This window comes from Urocitellus parryii, chromosome 10 (genome assembly GCF_045843805.1).
Source record: "Urocitellus parryii isolate mUroPar1 chromosome 10, mUroPar1.hap1, whole genome shotgun sequence".
Lineage (NCBI taxonomy): Eukaryota > Metazoa > Chordata > Mammalia > Rodentia > Sciuridae > Urocitellus > Urocitellus parryii.
Window position 1 is genome coordinate 259,983 of NC_135540.1, and position 19,744 is coordinate 279,726.

General features: G+C 37.6%; 1 protein-coding gene across 3 annotated transcripts in view; it reads left to right on the plus strand.

The window, feature by feature from the left end:
* The first annotated feature begins 504 nt into the window (after positions 1-504).
* The window catches only part of Mettl14 (methyltransferase 14, N6-adenosine-methyltransferase non-catalytic subunit), a 29,774-nt gene continuing 10,534 nt past the window's right edge, over positions 505-19,744 (plus strand). For 2 of the 3 annotated variants that reach the window (XR_003300118.2, XM_026381747.2), the window contains exons 1-9: positions 505-688; positions 3,952-4,040; positions 4,590-4,677; positions 5,965-6,045; positions 6,635-6,722; positions 9,571-9,661; positions 12,495-12,636; positions 16,172-16,264; positions 19,456-19,572. Coding sequence is in view for 2 of the 3 variants with exons in the window: in XM_026381747.2 (XP_026237532.1) it covers positions 623-688; positions 3,952-4,040; positions 4,590-4,677; positions 5,965-6,045; positions 6,635-6,722; positions 9,571-9,661; positions 12,495-12,636; positions 16,172-16,264; positions 19,456-19,572 (855 nt within the window). In the remaining variant the exon portion in view is untranslated. The other variant, XM_026381748.2, reaches the window with a different exon arrangement.

A 19,744-nucleotide genomic window follows, 5' to 3' on the forward strand; every position in this document is an offset into this window, starting at 1 on the left:
AACCTTTAGCATACACGGTCAACAGGCCGGTAAGTGCGTGTTGCTGCGTGTCCAGCAATTTTCCAGGCCTTTCGCTTGAAGCTGCTTCTCATCGCAGCTGAAGAGTACCTAACGGGTTTCCGTCTGTGCACCGCGGGCTGCCTCTTGGTTCCCTTCTCCCCTCTGCAGGCCTGACCCTGCGGCTCCAGGAGAGGAGGCGGAGCTGGAGGGCTCGCCGCGCGGGCTGCTGGAGCTAGTACGCCCTCCACCCCGAGAGACTTCAGTGTGCGCGGTGGGAAACGCCAATTAACCGATCAGGTACCCGCAGCTCAAAGCCGCCGAACCAGGCCAAATGAGGATGGCGCCCGGCAGTCGGCGAGCGCTCCGCTCGCGGCTCTCAGCGACTTCCGGAGCGCGGCGTCCCTCAGGGAGGAAGGGTCCAATCGCGGCGTCCTGGAGGCGGGACTTCCGGCAGGACTGAGCCCGTGCGGGCCCTACCGGAAGTCGGTCCTGAGTGGAGAACGCGGGGACCTGGTGGAGCGGAGCTCCTGGCGAACGTCGGGTCCCGCGATCTGGGGAGGCCTGCGGGGCGGGGCCTTGTTTTCGGGAGAGACCGTGGCCGGGTGCTGTGAACCGCGGGGACATGGACAGTCGCCTGCAGGAGATCCGGGAGCGACAGAAGTTGCGGCGGCAGCTCCTCGCGCAGCAGGTCCGCGGAGGCCGGGGCTGGGGCCCGGGCCGCGGTGCCGGGCGGCGCCGCCGGGGTGGCTTAGGCCGGCGGGTGGCCCCCTCCCTGGCCCTCGGCGGTCGGTGCCTGGCCCTCGCGGCCAGCACCGAGTCTCGAGCTCAGCGTGGACTGCACTGGCAGAACCTGCTTGGGACCTAGCGACCGCGCGGGAAGGAGGCCGGGGCAGATCCCGTCAGCACGCGTCCGGGTCACCGTCGCGAATGTGTGAATTGTTAGCGCCTAGAGGCCACGCCACCCCGAAAGGGGTAGAAGTCCCTTCCCTTACTGCATAATCAGGGCTTCGGAGGTCGAGTGCCCCCGACCTCGCCAGGCAATTGAGCCCAGTTTGTCTCTCCAAAGCTTTTCTCCTAACCCTGAGTCTTCGCTGCTTCCCGAGCATCAGTTAATGCTGGCAGGTATCAGAAGAGTTCTGCCGCTCAGGTCAATGACAGTGAAGGGCAAAGCCCACGGGCTTTGTGCTTTTTTTTTCAGCATTAAATCTAGTTCTAGTGAATGTTAGCCTGAAACCTCTTCTCCTTTATGATCTGATGAATGAATTTGTGGTATCCTGTTAAAATGTGGGAATTGAATCCGATCTGTTCCTTGTCTCTCTTGCATTAAGAGCTTGGACCAATCCAGGTGTCTAAGTTGTCCTGGTTCCACCTTCTTTTATTATGTTTTCAGAAATGTTCAGTGGCTCTTGTTGCCAGGAAGAAAGGTGTTTTAACTTTAATTGTGATTCAAACATTTAACTCAAAATACATTCACAGAAGAATTATTAGTTGATTGCCTTACAGTCAGTAGATACAAGGGACTCTAGTGGGTGTTGGCAGATGAACTGTGAATATGTAAGTAGCTCCCACCCTCAAAGAGCTTACAAAGTGTATAAAATTTAATAATGGCTGCCATTTATTAATTACTTCCTGTATGTCATAATTTGCTAAGCTTTTAACACTCATTGTCTTTGATCCTGCAAATAAAATGCTCTCAGTGTTTTGTAGGTGAAAAAGATGTACTTAAAGAATTTAAGTTATGGGGCTGGGACTGTAGATCAGTGGTAGAGTGCCTGCCTCGTGCATGTGAGGCACTGGGTTTGATTCTCAGCACCACATAAAAATAAATAAAGATTCGGAAAAAAAAAGAATTAAAAAACATTAGTTTATATGCCCAAGGCCACAAAACTAGTAAGTTTGTGAGCTGCAGTTTTAGCATAGGCTTTACACCTAATACACTTCACTGCCCTCAGTTTTCAGTTGGATGTGAACTATTCCATGTAAGTTAGAATGCCTGATGCAGTTAGTGACAGACACCTCATTCACTCTGTGAAAAAGGCAAACGGTGGAGTAGTCTCCAGAACATAGTTTATGCAGTATAGGTTTTGATTTTAAAAATTTGAATTCTGTCTGTCCTCCTTGGCACAGCTTAGAATTTAGTGATGAAATCTGTACTGATTTCCTTGGTCTAGGCTCTTCCTTTCAGACATTCTTGACCTTATTACTTAATCTGATACTGTATATTGCTTGTTTATACTGTACTCACACTGTACTCACACTGTCCTGTGCACTCACAGATAAGCAGAGTATACATGCGAAGTATTTGACTTCTACTCTAGCATTGATGGTTGCACAAAGTAAGCCTTCAACAAACCTTTGTTGTTGATGAACCAAAGGAGTAGAACCCAGGTCAGTGTAGTCTGTGGAATGAAGACATGGTTGTAGTAAGTAAATAGGCCTAGACCATGGTGGTGACTGTCGAGGCTACAAGCAACAGTTTACACCTGTCTCTTATTTTAACTTCTGCCTTTGTTTCAGAGAACGTGTATGTCTATAAAAGATAACAAATTATCAGAGATTACTCCAGTAATATTCTTAGTACCAGCAATATACTTGGGAGTAACTCCATTAGTGCAATAATATGCTTATTTGAAAATTCATGAAAAATGAGTGACTTGGTGTAGTCATTCTACAATTTAAAAAAAGTTTGAATGTGAGAAGACAATAGAAGCAGAATTTTGATAGAAGGCATTTCTCTTGTACAGCATTATATCCTCATTTAGACCCCAACAGACAGTCTCATTCCTTTATTTATATATTTATTGAGCAGCTACTGTGAGGAAGTATTCCAATTATAGGAAGTAGATGTGCTGTCTCCTGACTAAAGAAAAGGAGCCAGGAAGATTTTATTGGAGGAGCTGAAATTTTATAAACAGTTGATAAGATTGGAAGAGATGATGCTGCTGATGCTGATGATTTTGGTACTAGGGATTGAACTTAGGGACACTCGAGCACTGAGCCTCATCCCTAGCCCTATTTTGTGTTTTATTTAGAGACAGGGTCTTGCTGAGTTGCTTAGTGCCTCGATTTTGCTAAAGCTGGTTTTGAACTCACGATCCTCCTGTCTCTCAGCCTCCCAAGCCGCTGGGATTATAGGTGTGCACCATCATGCCCATCCTGGAAGAGATTTATCATTGGCGAATCTTGAGGGGCACCATGTGAAGTGGGTGGACTAGAAGGAGAGTGGGTGGCTGTTTAAAGGCTAGTAACTTGCTGCTCTGATAAGCCTCCTCTCAAGGGACTATTTAGTGCAGATTTTCTCATGCTCTTCTTGTGTGAAAATGTGTAAGTGGCTACACCTGGCATTCTCGCTTCTTGGTTTGGCTTTCAGTTTATGTGAATTGGGCCTGTTTGACTTGTCCAGCCTGTGTTTACATTTGTTGCCACATTTAATTGCACAGTTTTCCCAGTTGCCTACCAAAATCAACATAACCATGTTTAAGGTACTAGTAAAATTCACTATTGTGCCTATAATCAAAAAGCCTAAATAAAACTGGGTGGATTTTTGTTAGATAATAGAATAAATAGGTACAATATATGAACTGATTCATAGAAAATATCTTATATAAAATCTACATTAACTACTCTTTCTGGTTATTCCTACTACTACTACTACACTTTTATGTACTTTCAAAGCAGGAGGTTGGCTAAAGTTGTGCCTCAATTTCCAATATAACTGAAAGCCTAATAAAAAACTTTTCTAGCTGCCAGAGTCAATCTTAACTAACATGGTTTTGTTATAGAGTATTCCCAGTTTGTCTTGTCAGCTAATCCAATTCTTTGAAGTGTGAGTTGTGTTTTTTTTTTTCACTCATTTGTTTTTTAAATGTTTGATACATTACATTCTGCTACAAATGCCAGGAAGCGCTGTCCAGTGAATTGTGATTTGACTTGTTTTTTGCCATTCCTTAGTTGGGAGCTGAGAGCGCCGACAGCATTGGTGCTGTGTTGAACAGCAAAGATGAGCAGAGAGAAATTGCAGAAACGAGGGAGACTTGCAGGTCAGCCAGATAATCTTTTCTAATAACATGTTACTATTGTACTAGGATCTTTGTTTTAATAAACAACCCTAGGTCTGAATGTGTTATGAAAAATATCAAAATAAAGTTCTTTAGAAACATTGGTTTATATTGTCAGTTCATGACTTAAAAGATATTTATTTTTGACTATATTAAGTGCCCATTTATAAGTAGTTAGAAAATGGAATGTTAGACTAGAATTGCCTTATATATCTAATATATTTTCAATTATAATTTTTATACATTTATAAAAAATATACTTGGCCCTCAAAATGTATACACTGATGGTTTAGAAAGCATTTCAGAATTTTTTAAGTATTCTAGTTTATAAGAGTTTATTTTCTTATTTGGTTCCTTTCTCATAAAGTACAGAATTGTCATTGCATCAGTTTCTTGGATGATTTATAAACTGGGTAAAGAGATACTGTTTCACCAGGAAAGTTTTGCCTATACAAGCTATTTAATATTTCCAGTAGACACATGTATGCATCTTCTGTGTATTTGTGTGTGATTCTTTGTTCTAATTTTCAGGGCTTCCTATGACACCTCTGCTCCAAATGCAAAGCGTAAGTGTCTGGATGAAGGAGAGACAGATGAAGATAAAGTAGAAGAATATAAGGCAAGTGGAGAATGGGGTGATTTTTATAGTCTAGAAAAAATAAATTCTTATAATAAGTTGACATCCAAGAAAACAAATGTGATAGAAAGCTGAGTTCTAAGGTGTGTTAAAATAGTTGTCAGTAGCAGAGACCATCGGTTAGATTATGACCTTTATGAACATTCCCTTATTTTAACGTAAGGGTTGTGCTTACCACACACTGGCCGTGATGTTTGTATTAAGAGGAAAGAGAGATGTGCACCTTCTGGTGTGCACTTTTGTTGTTTGGAATTCCAAGAGACTATAGCAGTCTTTGGGGTGGGGGGTACTTGGGATTGAACTCAGGGGCACTCAACCACTGAGCCACACCCCTAGCCCTATTTTGTATTTTATTAGAGGCAGGGTCTTACTGAGTTGCTTAGTGCCTGAATAAATTGCTGAGGCTGGCTTTGAAGCCACTATCCTCCTGCCTCCATCTCTCAAGCCACTGGGATTATAGGCGTGGGCCCAGTTGCAGCAGTCCTTTTTGAGTTACATTATTTTGTGTAACAATGTAGGCTAGGTAGGATAATTAGAATATTCTGAGAACTCGTGGGCTAGAGAGCAGTATAGAACCATTTCTGAAATCAACCGAAGAAAAACCCAACTTCTATACTTGTAATTGCATTATTTAGTTAAAAAGAAAGTATTATGGAAGAAAAGCTTATGTTCTTTTTTTTTCTTTTCAAAATAATCATAGTTTCAGTAAATCTCTATGATGATATAATTCCTGCTCTCATGAATACGGTCTTTTGTTTTATACTTTGATATGTGCTTATATGTAACTTAAATATTTGTGATTATATTAGGTTGAGTCATGTCAATTTCTGATATTCTAACATTTTTGACCTATAAAATGTGCAGTTTCATATGGTTCAATCTAATAAAAACAAAATTTCATGATTCAAGCTAAATGCTAACATTACAGTAAATTATAGAGATAAATAATTCTAGACAATTCAGTCAACCAAACACTAGTAGTTATAGGTAATTATTATTCGTGATAATGATAAGGACATTTTGTTTTATTATAAAAATTATCAACTAGTTATTTTTAAAAGATTTTTTCCTTTATTTTTAATTGTGTCTTGTAAAAAGGTTAGGTCAAGATAATTACCACATCCACCATCTCTCAGACTTATTTACTAGTTAGATCTAGTGATGAAAAAGCAAAGACTTAAATGTTTCACTTTAATGCCAATATGAAATATTATGATAATTGAAAAAGTAGCCTATGTATATATGTTTCTTTAATCTTCATTTTTCAAGGATGAACTAGAAATGCAACAGGAAGAAGAAAATTTGCCATATGAAGAAGAGATTTATAAAGATTCTAGTACCTTTCTTAAGGTAAATAAAACAAGTAATTTACAAATCTTGTAACTTCACATTTAAGCTCTGTGCCTCAAAGATTCCCCCCCACCTTTTTTTTTTTTTAAATCATACTGGGATCAAACTCTGGGGCTCTTTACCACTGGGCTAACCCCACAACCCTTTTTGTTCTTTGTTCTGAGACATGGTCTCCTTAAGTACTTGAACTTGGTATCCTTAAATTGCTGGGTTCACGGGCATGTGCATGTCTAGCCATGCTGGAAAAGATTTTAAGTACTTAATTTTCTTCAGGATTTTAAGTACCTATTTTTCTTCAGGGAAAATTGAGGGATCATTATTATAAAATATCTTATAATCATTATTATAAAATATTATATAAAATAATATTTAAATTATTTATGAAATATTCTTATATTTGGCTATTTCAGATGAGACAATGGTATATTCACACCAGTAGTTGATGAAAAGTCATGCTGTCATTTTAGTGGTATTATCAAATACACAACTTTTAAAATCATATTTTATTTGGCTTTCTAAGAAAAGACACAGTATGAAGTTATTGTATCCAAATCAGAGTGCATGTTGTTAACTTTGACTTTTTCTTTAGGGAACACAGAGCTTAAATCCCCATAATGATTACTGCCAGCATTTTGTAGACACTGGACATAGACCTCAGAATTTCATCAGGGATGTAGGTATGTCAGATTTATTTGGATTATGCTATTGCTAGATTATATGCATGTTTTTCAGTTTTGTAGATGATTTGTAAAAAAAAAAAAAATCATTTTTTTCAGCTTGACTTTTTCTGTTCTGAGTGCTTTCAGTACACCTTTCTTTTTCATCAGCAAGATTACTTTTTGGGTATAATTTCTATACAATATAGTTCACCCACACTTTAGGGGTATAATTCAGTGTTTAGTATGTTCATAGCAAGTTGTCAACTATTATCAGTCTAATTCACAACATCTTCATCTCCCCTGAGGAAGGAAGCCCTGTACTGTACATTAGTAGATAGTCCACACTTCTCTCATCTACCCCCAGGCTTACATGACCATTAATTTACTTTCTTTCTGTATAACTTTGCCATTTCAGGACCGTTCATATAATTGGGATCATATAGTAGGTAGTCTCTTGTTACTGGCTTCTTTTACTTAACATATTTCCAAGGGCCATTAATGTCCTAGCATATATCAGTCCATCATTTGTTTTTAGTACCAAATAATATTCCCTTTGTGTGTGAGTAAGTGTGTGTGTGTGTGTGTGTGTGTGTGTGTACACACACACCATATTTTGTTTATCCATTCGTTTCGTTTTGTACTTTGGTCTATTAGGCCGAATGCTGTTATGAATAGTTATATAAAAGTTTTTATGTGGATGTATGTTTTTGTTTTTCTTTGGTATATACCAAGGAATAGAATTGCTGGATCTTATAATTCTTTTTCTTAAGAATTGTGGTAATTCTGTATTTCACTTCTTGAGGACCCACTCCAGTGTTTTTCATGATGGCTCCACCATTTTACATTCCCACCGTCAGCGTGGAAAGGTCTCAGGCTCTTCATATCTGGACACTTGTCTGAGATTTTGATCACAGCTGTCTTAGTGGGTGTTGAGTGGTATGCCCTTGTGATTTTGATTTGCATTTTCCTAGTAACTGATAATGTTTAGTATTTTCATAGGCATATTTACTATTTCAATATCTTCTTTGGAGAAATATCTGTTTAGACATTTCTCAGTAAATCTTTAGTCCAAAATTTGTTTTACTGCTATAAAAAATTTATTTTCTCAAATTTAAAAAAATGATTTAAGACAGTTGGTAACATTTGGGGAGTAAATACCAATTTAGCTCCCTACAATATTAACAAATGCAAATGAATCAGAGGGCTAAAAATACTACAATGTGAAATTATTAGAATATATTTACTTTGTTGAAGAAATGAAAGCATTCTTTAAGAAAAACAGTAGTTATTAAGAGAATAAATACAAATTTAATATTCTACTAAAAACTGAAAGCTGGGAGAAGTGGCACACACCTATAATCCCAGTAGCTCAGGAGGCTGAGGCAGGAGGATCACGAGTTCAAAGCCAGTCTCAGCAACTTGGCGAGGCACTAAGCGATTTTATTGAGATCCTACCTCAAAATAAAAAAATAAAAAGGGCTGGAGGTGTGGCTCAGTTGTTAAGCATCCCTGGGTTCAATCCCCAGTACCAAAAATGAAGACTGCAAACATAAAGTGTATCAATATAAGAACATAAAAATTTTATAAAGCAAAATAAAGTTTAAAAGTTTGTGAGCAAAATATGAATGGATAAAGTGAAAATGGCTAATGAACATCAAAAGATGTTTAACATCATTAGTCATCAAGAGGCAAACAAAAACAAGGCTATAACATTTTTCATCCATGTATTTGGCAAAATTTAGAGTTTAGTAGCCATGAACACCTCCATGTTCAGATGGGAATATAAATTCTTTGGCATCCAGGGTAAATGTGTAAATTTGGATAGATTGGTGTTATGTCCTTGAATTTGGGGGAGAACTCATTGCCAAAGGCCACAAAAAAGAAAGAAAGGAAAAAAAAAATATATATATATATTTTTCTCCCATTCTGTTAGTTGTCTTGTCATTTTCTTGATAGTATCTTTTGTGACACAGAAGTTTTAATTTTGGTGTAATCCAATTTATTTTTTGTCATAAAATAAATTTTTATTTCCAAAGTGAAAACTAATTAATTTTTTTATAAGCAAAATTTTGATACAGTATAAAGAGTTGTATTTTTTTTTTTTCTTCTTTGTGTGTGTGTGTGTGTGCTGCTGGGAGTTGAACCCAGGGCCTTGTATGTGCTAGGCAAGTGCTCTGCCACTGAACTATATCACAGCTCCAGTTATGATAAATGTTATACCCATATTTGGATATAAACCCTTCTTAAGACATTTGCACAATTATCCAAGGCAAGGAAAACTTGTAGGTTGAGAAAAAGTTGTATGAATGTATTTTGAATCAAGTAGAAGTTGGATTTCAAAATCCGAGAGTGAAACTCCTTGTATGATGGGAACAAAGATAACATGATGAAAGAAGTTGAGAAGAGAGTACTTGGAAAATATATCTGATTTGTGCAACATCTGAAGAGCCGACAACACTCCCAGGTTGCAAGCAGGGTACCACGCGTGTTCCTCGGGCCACAGAAGAGGTTACGGTTAGGATGGTTTTAGGTTGTGCCTTCTGTTTTATAGAGGGTTGAGAGCTGACTGTGGAAACCTGATGGTGATAAGATTTTCACACTTGTTTTCTTTGGAATGTGATGTATGCAATCAACCAAGGAAGCTTTTACGAAAGTTTTCATGTTTACTCTTGATAACAAAACCTTTTGGTGTTTAAACTAAGAGATTGACATAATTCATATTGTCATGAATATAATTCCTTAGGGGGTGGCCTGGAAAAGCAAGGCGTGAGAGTTAGTGGTGCGGTGCAGGTGTTGTTCTGCCCCAGAGCACTCAGCCTTTGAGTTCAGTTGAAGTGAAATTTGGTTCACTGTTTTTTCTCCTCAGGTTTAGCTGACAGATTTGAAGAATACCCTAAACTGAGGGAGCTCATTAGGCTCAAGGACGAGTTAATAGCAAAGTCGAACACTCCTCCTATGTAAGTGCTTTTATACCATTACCCCTCCTTCCCAGCTCAGGCTTAGTGTCATGTGGTTTATTCTCTAACCTTCCTTTTTTTCAGAAGAAAAATGTCAATTTTATAAGTGTCATCCTGATCCTTTCAGGCTCTGGTTTTCTGAGCCTGACCATGAAAGGAAATGAGGAAAAGATGACATTTGGGGGCTCCAGGAGGCAGGGCAGGCCTGCTGAGCTCGTCTGCCCCCGTGCTGTCGTCAGAGAGCAAAGGTGGACTGCACACTCGTGTTTGTGGGTCCCACCTCTTGTGGATTGGAACACAGGTGTGCCCCATCAGCAGCAGAGACCTACATTGCTTCAGAAGAGGCTTCAGGGTTCATTCTACTCAGATAAAATTTAACAGCTTGATACTTTCAGGTTGAATAATAAAGTTAAAACTGGCAGGGAGAGAGGTTATTTAGATATTTTTTTAAAAAACGAAGCGCTCCTGAGCTCTGTTGCAGTACAGCTACTCAAGAACTCCAGGATTGGGGCTGGGGATGTGGCTCAAGCGGTAAGCGTGCTCGCCTGGCATGCGTGCGGCCCAGGTTCGATCCTCAGCACCACATACCAACAAAGATGTTGTGTCCACCGAGAACTAAAAAATAAATATTAAAAATTCTCTCTCTCTCTCTCTCCTCTCTCTTAAAAAAAAAAAAAAAAGAACTCCAGAATTTTTGTAGATTTGATAAATTTTTTTTGTGAATGTTATAAAAACTTGAACAATTATTACGTGTATTTTAAGTCATGAATGATGTTGTACAGGACACTTTGGCCACAATCTCGGAAGTTTTTTATGTTGAGTTGCTAGAAGGAGATATAGAATGCCATATCAGATTTAAAACTCCTGAGGATGCTCAAGCAGTAATGAATGCATATACTGAAATTTAAAAAAGCACTGCTGGAAACTCGGGTCTTTTTTGGTGATTGCAAACAGAGGTATTGGCAGAAGATTTTGGTAGATAGACAGTCCAAACTTAATCAGCCTCAGGAAAATAAAAGAGGCACTAAGAAATTAATCACCAAAGCTGAAAAGCTCAGACTGGCAAAGACTCAATAAGCAAGTAAACACATTATATTTTCTGAATATGATTGAAAATATTAAAGTTCACCTCTTAATTTCCCTGGATACGTAGCGATTCTTGGAAAAGCCATTTTTATTATAGAAACACTACATAATAAATGTATTTCTAAAATCTGCATTTAATTAAAAAATACCTTTGTTCTTAAAGTTGTAAATAAGACTTTTTTCAAAAGGGAAGTACATTGTATCCCACAATTTATCATTAAATACTTTATTTGTTGTAGTTATGTAAGTCAATCTCAAGTGGTTTCATAAATGTTTTGAACATTAAAAAAAAAACTAGTGGGGAGGGGATGCAAAATATCTATTTAAGATTAACTTGCTGTATTTCTTCTTAATGTATTAGTTTGAAACTCTGGTGCTGGGCACACATTCTCCTCTAAATTACTTTTCAGCTTTCTAGAAAATTGGCTTTTACCTCTGAGTATTTTTTTTTTCTTTTTAGAAGATAATTCAGGTTTATTGTATGCTTGATGATTTGCTTAAAATGCTTTTAAATGATGTTTTTTCTTATGAAGTAATTTGTTTATTAAAGAAAATTTAGAAAACTTAGGTGAAAAAAACAAGGATAACTTGAAGAAAACAAATTAATTATAACTTTCCTTCCTGAGGTCCCCCCACTTTCCTTCTTTGGTGCTAGGGATTAAACCCAGGACCTTGCCTAGCTGTACCACAGAGCTAGCCACATCCCCATCCCCTTAATGATTTGTAATGTGACCATTCATTTTAACCTTTGAGCAACATGACATTTTCCTCCAAAATGTGTGTAATGTCTTTGAAATTGGAGAATATTTGTTTCATATTTAGCTAACTTTGAATGTTTTCTGTTAAACAATTTAATATATTCTGTTAGTCATTAGAAGAACCACAGATAAGTCTTGGTGTAGGCAGGCCTTGTACTCTTAATGTCCATTAGATTAAAAATACTCTTAACATTTAAAGCATGTTAGGTTTAAAATACTTTCATACTGTGTGAAAATCACTTTTCAGTAAAGGCTAATAATAATAATGTTAAGTAATGTGAAAAAATTTATTATAAATATTTTACTAATGAATAAACTAACAAAAGAAAATTACATTCATATTTGGAAACCATTTTTTAAAGGGACTAACTTAACTGAGGAATAGTTTTTCTAAATTAGCTGAAGCAAGAGGTGAGGATATAGCTGAATTGGTAGAGTTCTTGCCTAGCATGCACAAGGCTCTGGGTTCAAACCCCAGCCCAGCAAAAAAAAAAAAAAAAAAAAAAAAATTAAATTAGCTGAAGCACTGAAGAAAAAAACCAACAACAATGAGGGGCTGGAGTTGTGGTTCAGTGGTAGAGTACTTGCCTAGAATGTGTGAGGCCCTGGGTTCAGTTCTCAGCACAACAAATAAATAAATGAAAAAATAAAGGTCCATCAACATTTAAAAAAAAAAAATTCCTTAGGAAAGTCAGATGATAATAGAAAGGGGGTCAGAGATGCACATCCCAGTATACATTGTCAATATAAGAGTCCAGATATCCATGGGGAATATTTATTTTTGCTTCGTAGTGATTGTGTCTATGTCCTAGGAAGACTTTCTGGTAGATGGTTTAATCTCTGTGCTGAAGAAAGAAAATTGTGCTATAAAAAGACTTTGAATAATTATCTTATGATTAATAATAAATGTTAATATTTAAGAAATTTTATTACCATCTATGAAGTATTTGAAAATCTTTTACTTGTTTGTTTTTGCCTTAATCACACAGGTATTTACAAGCAGATATAGAAGCCTTTGACATTAGAGAACTGACACCCAAGTTTGATGTGATTCTCCTGGAGCCGCCTTTGGAAGAGTATTACAGAGAGACTGGCATCACCGCCAATGAGAGATGCTGGACATGGGATGATGTACGGTGACAGTGTTCATGTTTTGCTGGGTTTTCTGTTTTTCAAATGAATACACATTTATGTGATAGAAAGTAAGACCATATATGCCATCTCTACTTTTGTAGAGATTATAAATACAGGTTTAAAGTATGTATTATGAAGGAGTGTCCAAGGTGCGCTGACAGGTAGTACATAAATTTAATTTGATTCTTCTTTTTGAGGCAAAAATTGGGCAATTAGTGAGTATAAACTGTAGAAGACTCATTCTTGGTTTTAGGGTACTTGGATATATAGCTAGGAAAGCATAAAAGTATAGAATGATTGCTAACTCACTCTACAGGTGGTAAAAGAAGTTAAATAAGCTGTTAACCTGAATCAGTTACACAAGTGTCTTGTTTTACAACCAGTAATGAAAGCCCCACACACCAAGAACGTTGCTAGTAGGTAATGCTTGGAGACAGAGACGAATAGGACTTGGTATTCTGCCTTAAAGTTTAACAGGGTGAATATTGCTCAAAACCAGTGAATGCCTTGCAGTTTCATTGGCTCAGTAATGGAGGACTGCATGAGATGACCTGAGAATAAGGCCCAGCCTAGCAATGTGGGGCATGTGAACTCTGAGAAGATGACAGCAGAACAGTTGAGTTAGCCAGGCAAGGAAGATATTGGACAGGCTTCCACAGAAGGAACTGTAAGAACAAGAGGAATAGAGGCCACCGACTGGCTTGTGGGGTGGAGCAGTCTTCCTGTGTGTTACTCCTGTTGGACACAGATTGATCTGTTCTAGGAGCTTGACTTTCATTCTGAAAACATTACAAAGTATTTGAAGGTTTTAACCAGTTTAAGAAAGAACAGTGGATTACTGTGTAGAGGTTGAGCTAGAGGCAAGGAAGTAATGGGGAGGACAGTTAGAAGTCTCTTGGAGTAACCTAGTCCTGAGATGATGGGACCTTAAATTAGGGTGATAATAAAAAGGTGATACATTTAGTAAAGTTCATTAGATACATTTGGTTAAGTGTGTGGGATGAGGGGGTAAGTGAATTTAAGAATAGGAGCAGAATTAGATGGACTTGATAACGTTGAACATGTTGACTTCAGGTATATGCGGGACATTCAAGTGGAAGAGTATGAAACTTAAAGAACAGATTAATCTGTTTTCAGAAGACAGATGTTGGAGGATAAGCACATTAATCTCATGTAAACAGATGAGTTTATTCTAGGATAATGTCACAGATAACATAAAAGTGGACTAACAGTGAAGTCTAGGGAAACACTTATATTTAAGGGGCACATATAAAAGAAATATAAAAAAGAGATAAGTGAGGAGAACCAGGAGAAAGGGAATGCCCTAGGAACCAAGCAGCAGCAGATTTCAGGAAGAGTTAGAAGAGTTAGAAAGTCTTGTGCAGAAGGTGCAGGGTCAGGAAGGGCTGCAGTCATAGCCTGGTGTCTTGTAGAAAGGTGCTTGGGTTTTTGCATATTTTTTTCTCATTTAATGGTTGTTGTTGTTCTAAATAACACGTTCTTCCTCCTTGAAGTTTTTCCTCTTTAATACACTTAGCACTTTTATTTACATTTTGGTGGCTCTTAACCACTTTAAAAATGTTTTTTAATTTGTGCTCATTGTTGAAAAATCAGAAAAGTGTATAGAATGTAGTATTACCCAGACAAAAAGATTTAGTAACTGAGAAGTTTTCCATATTGGTTTTACACATTCACATTCCTAGAGGTGTTTAACCATCTCAAGTTCATCATGTTCTCATCAAAACTGAGTAGTAATAAGAAAACACCTTTGTCAGTTTAGTCAAAAGAAAAGAAAATGTAAGCGTTGAGTTTTATCACATTTAGGATTCACACTGGGTTGAACTCTGTGTTCTCTGGCCAGTCTGTGAGGTTTGGTTTTAAAGGCACAGAGCTTCAGTTACACATAACAGACTCAGCTATTGTGTATGCAAAGTCTTGATTGGAGTTTAATTTCACTGAATTTCAGCTCTGGCTGGTGTATTGAAAAGTTCTGCCTGGCCCCCAGATTGCTAAGCTCTTAAGTTTTATGTGGCATTATTCTGAAGAAAGTGTCAGGGGTTACTATAGAAGGCAGAATGTGAATGAGAAAATTGTTGGTTTTCACAAGTATTCATTTTCATGTTAGACAGCCAGTAGTGGTCGCTGGGTTTTAACTGGGGGATATAAGCACTTATTTAAAATACCCACAGGTAGCTTTAGAGAATAATTAATTTACTAACTGTTCTTCTCTAGATATGTTTTCACCTATCTATAGCTATATCACTTAAAGATATGTAGGAATATATGTGTATATGTACTATGTGTATTTATTCATATTCTTATATTTGATAAAAGGTTATTCTATCATGAGCATATTGGATGAGGAGAGATTTCAAGACTTAAAAAAATCAGTGTAAAAAGTGTAAAAAATTGGTCTATACATGTGCTATTTTCATTATTACTGTAAAAAAATGTCTTTGATTTAAGAGATGGAATGGTTTTAACATTGATTTGATTGAGGTAGAAGTTAAGATTTTCTTAATAAATAAAACTGATAAATTCTTGCATGAACCATGGTCTCAGAAATTTTTTAACTTTAGAAAAAACCAAAAGGAAAAGAATGTCATATAAATTTGTTGCTTGCATAGTCACTACTCACAATGTAGAGATTTAATTATTGAAGGACTTTTTTTTTTTTTTTAATGTACTGTGGCACAACACATTCAAGGTAAACGATAATGGAATTGGGGAGAGCATTTTAGACTTAAAGTAATCATAAGAAAACACTGCATATTGATTTATTGAGAAATATTATTCTTCTTCTTTTTTTTTTTTTTAAGTTGGTACTAGGGATTGAACTCAGGGACACTTGACCACTAAGCCACACCCCCAGCCTTATTTTCTATTTTATTAGAGACGGAGTCTCACTGAGTTGCTTAGTGCCACGCTTTAGCTGAGGTTGGCTTTGAACTTGCAATTCTCCTGTCCCAGCCTCCCGAGCCATTGGGATTGCAGGGAGAAGTACTCTTATGGATACCAAAATCATAGTACATTCCAAACATTTGTTATTACATTTCATTTTAATTTTGTCCCTAATTCTGGGCTCATTTAACCTCATTCCATTTCATTTTCTTTTTTCTAGTATAATGTTGCTTATGTACCTCTCAACTTCTGTCATATGCCATAATTCTGAAAATGCAATTTCCTGTTTATTCTTTCCATATAAAAATAAGTGTGTGTGTGTGTGTGTGTGTGTATTATGTATATATATGTGTGTGCGTGTGCTCGCAGGTGCGCGTGTTGACATATGGGTGTGTGTTGCTTGTATATAAACGAACAAAAAACAGGAGAACAAGTGATTTTTTTTTTTTTAGCATAAAATTGATTTTCCATCAATTTTATTTCCTAATGGGTACATTTAAAGAACATATCTACTGAGAATTCTGGTACAGGAACAATTGATGGTCATTAGTTTCAATGTGGGATGAATAGGAAACAAAATATTTGTACATATTTTGTGTATAATATTTCACATATGTTTGGTTTCTTACAGATCATGAAGTTAGAAATTGATGAGATTGCAGCACCCCGGTCATTTATATTTCTCTGGTGTGGTTCTGGGGAGGGATTGGACCTTGGAAGAGTGGTGAGATGCTGTTTTTATAAAATATAAAACAATATATTAGGGGTGGGGTTGTAGCTCAGTGGTAGAGTGCTTGTCTAGCACATGTGATGCACTGGGTTTAATCCTCAGCACTACATAAAAATAAACAAAAGTTTTGTGTATCTACAACTAAAAAAATTTTTTTTAAATATAATGTGTAATACATTTGAAGATTAATGTTGTTTTGTTCTTTGTTTCTTGAATAGTTTTAAATATGCTAAAGAAAAATACAATACCCCTGACTCAGCTAAGGCTTACTGGGGAGAATGCAGCTCTTTCAAAAATGTTCGTCACAGCTGTAAGAACACAATATTTTAGAGATTTGAAGCTCCAAACTATAGTACAAAAATGAGCTTGGTGTCATTTATGGTTCCTTATAATCAGCTAAAAAGTGTTGCTCTGAATAGCATGGACTCCTGAATTGTAAATGACAGCCAAACTGGAATAATAACTGCATTTGAAACAATTTGAATGAATAAGAGTGAGAAAGTAATTATAGCACTTTTAATGTATTTTCAGTTATATCAGAGCTTCTCTGTGTCAATAGAAACACAATAATAAACTGTTCAAGAAGAATAGCACGAGCATTGCAGCTGGGATCAGGAATCAGCTCAACTGTTCCCCAGCACAAAGGCACTTGGTCTTGTGGGTCTTGGGTGTAGACACATGTTATGGGATTAGACTTCCCACTCTGAGGACACACTTCCTGTCATGCAGCAGACATCTCATTCAGCCATGCTGATTTGGGGAGGTGGCTGACGAGTTTAAGCATGATTATGTGAGATTACAAGTAAGAGTATACTGAGATAAATCTGTGCTCCAACACTGAAGCTCTGTGGTCACTCTGTGTTTTTTTTTAGAAGTAGTGAGCTGAGGCTGGTGGGCAGCATTGCTGCTTCCATTATTTGCTGGTTCCAAGGCTAGACCATGATTGTATTCCAGCTGGGTCTGTGCATTTATTTAGTAGTAGTTCCCCAAGGTGCTGTGGAAAAACAAGAAAGCAGAGAGAAAGGAACACTGTTTGCTTTTATAGGCCTAGTGATATTTACCTTTTCTGGTTCTAATGTCTGACTTTGGTCTTTCTTCCTCACCCTCAAATTCAGTTGATGTGTTTTTATTTTATTTTTTAAAGTTTTCCCCTCCAGTTTTGGAGATTTATCCCAGGGTCTCTGCTTGCTAGGCAAGTGCTCTACCACTGAGCCACATCCCCAGCCCCAAATTAAGTTGAAAAATGACTAGAAGGGTTTGTTTTTTTTTTTCATTTATGGAGCAGAGCATCTCATTGGTGAAAGCACAGTTTGGCCAAAATGATTACAATACAATAACTTTCGGTAAATTAGTGGATTAGGTCATTTGGGATTTAGGCCGTGGTAGTATTATGAACATCCAGTGCAGAACAAATTTTTGTCAGTACTGGGGATTCAACCCAGAGGTGCTGTACCACTGAGCCACATCCCTAGCCTTTTTTATTTTGAGATAGGGTCTTGCCTTGCTGAGGCTGATCTTGAACTTGCATCTTCCTGCTTCAGTCTCACAAGTTGCTGGGATCATAGATGTGCACCACTGTGCCCAGCAAAAACCAAATACTTGCAACAGAAACAAATAACCCCAACCTTCACCCCTGTAGTTTTGGTTTCTATGGTCAGCAAACATTAGATAGAAAATTCCAGAATTTATAAGTTTTCAGTTATGCATGTGTTATGTATGCCACCTGCTTGTTCCTCTCTTAGGGACCATCTGGGTTGTCAGGGTGATTTGCATGCAACATGAAGGGGAAAGACAGACTACATCACATACCTTTTTATTTACATATATTGTTGTAATTTTTCTCTTAATAGTTATTGTTTTTGTAGCTTGGGAGGCTAAGGCAGGAAGATCATGAGTTCGAAGCCAGCCTCTGCCAAAGTGAGGCACTAAGCAACTTAGTGAGACCTTGTCTCTAAATAAAATTCAAAATAGGTATGTGGGTCAGTGGTTGAGTGCCCCTGAGTTCAATCCCTGGTACCCCCCCCCCCAACCAAAAAAAAAAAAAAGTTAATCTCTTACTATGCCTGATTTAAAATTAGTAGGGTTCGGTACTCTCTAGTCTCAGGCACCCACCAGGGGTCTTAGAACATTTCCCTGTGGATAAGAGGGACTCTTATATTGACCTTGATCTTTTGAGATTTTAAAGATTTAAGAAATCTCAGTTTGAGGTCTTCCTCACTTTAGAACATTACAGGAAGCACATGTTTTGTATTTTGCTGCATCTTTGTACTAGATCACAGCACCAGCAGCGCTATGTTGCTTGGTCCATTGTCCCCCTCTTGACTCTGTGGCAACTGTGCCCTGTGCATGTTTCAGTTCCAGCCTGCACCTGCTTGTCATGGATTCCCCACTGTTGCTGCATGCTCATGGGACTGAGCTTCATACCTCTAGTTTCTGAATTGCATGAAGACAGAATAAGGTTTTACCCAATGAAGACAGATGCACAACAGCTTTAGTCTGAACTTTTTGTATGTAGAAATGAGGTTTTATTAGATTCTCATTTGACAGAAGTTAACAGTTTGAATCAGTTTGAAAAGTTTTAACAGTGTTTACATTTGTCAGAAGATAGAAAATGGAGGTGGCAGAAATCAAATTCTCTTTTGAATTATTTTGTGATTATGTAGGGTCTCTGTTTCCTTTTAGTTAAAACACCTATTGCTGACAATGAAAGGTAATACAGATACTATAGCTAGAATGCTTGGGGTTAGAGTGTTTCTGATTTTTGAGGTTTTGAAATTTTGGACTATTTGCAGACTTAGCAGGTTGAGCATCCTTTATCCGAAAATCAAAATCCAAATGCTGTGAAATCTGAAACCATTTGAGCTGTTGGTACTCAGAAAGTTTTGAATTTTAAAGCATTTCAGGTGTCAGATTTTCTGACTGGGAATGCTCACTCTGACTAAACCTTTGGGGCAGAATGCAGTGCTTCAGTGCATGGTGTTTAATAGTGTGTTTTGCATTAGTACAACTCTATTATGGCTCTGGTTTTGAGACTGGTGCTTTGATACTGGCATTTCTTTCTTCTGTCTGCACTAAGGCAATTACCATGACCTCTGGAACTTAGTGAGCTCTTTAGTGTTGGTTGTTCATTTTGAGTATTGTTTATTTAAGTTCAGGATTTCTGTCTTTAATTCTTATATTTCTAGTGTTTACGAAAGTGGGGTTACAGAAGATGTGAAGATATTTGTTGGATTAAAACCAACAAAAACAATCCTGGAAAGACAAAGACTTTAGATCCCAAGGCTGTTTTCCAGAGAACAAAGGTATGGCTTCTACTGTTTTGTTTTCTTTACTCTCATATTTTTCTCTCAAGCATTTCCAAATCAGTATCTACTGTTCAGTTAATCTGGTGGAAATGTCCCTTTCCTGGGCTCTTCAGCTGTGATGAGTTCTGGGGGTTAAGTGTTATGAGGGATGGTGTAGAAGACACTCTGT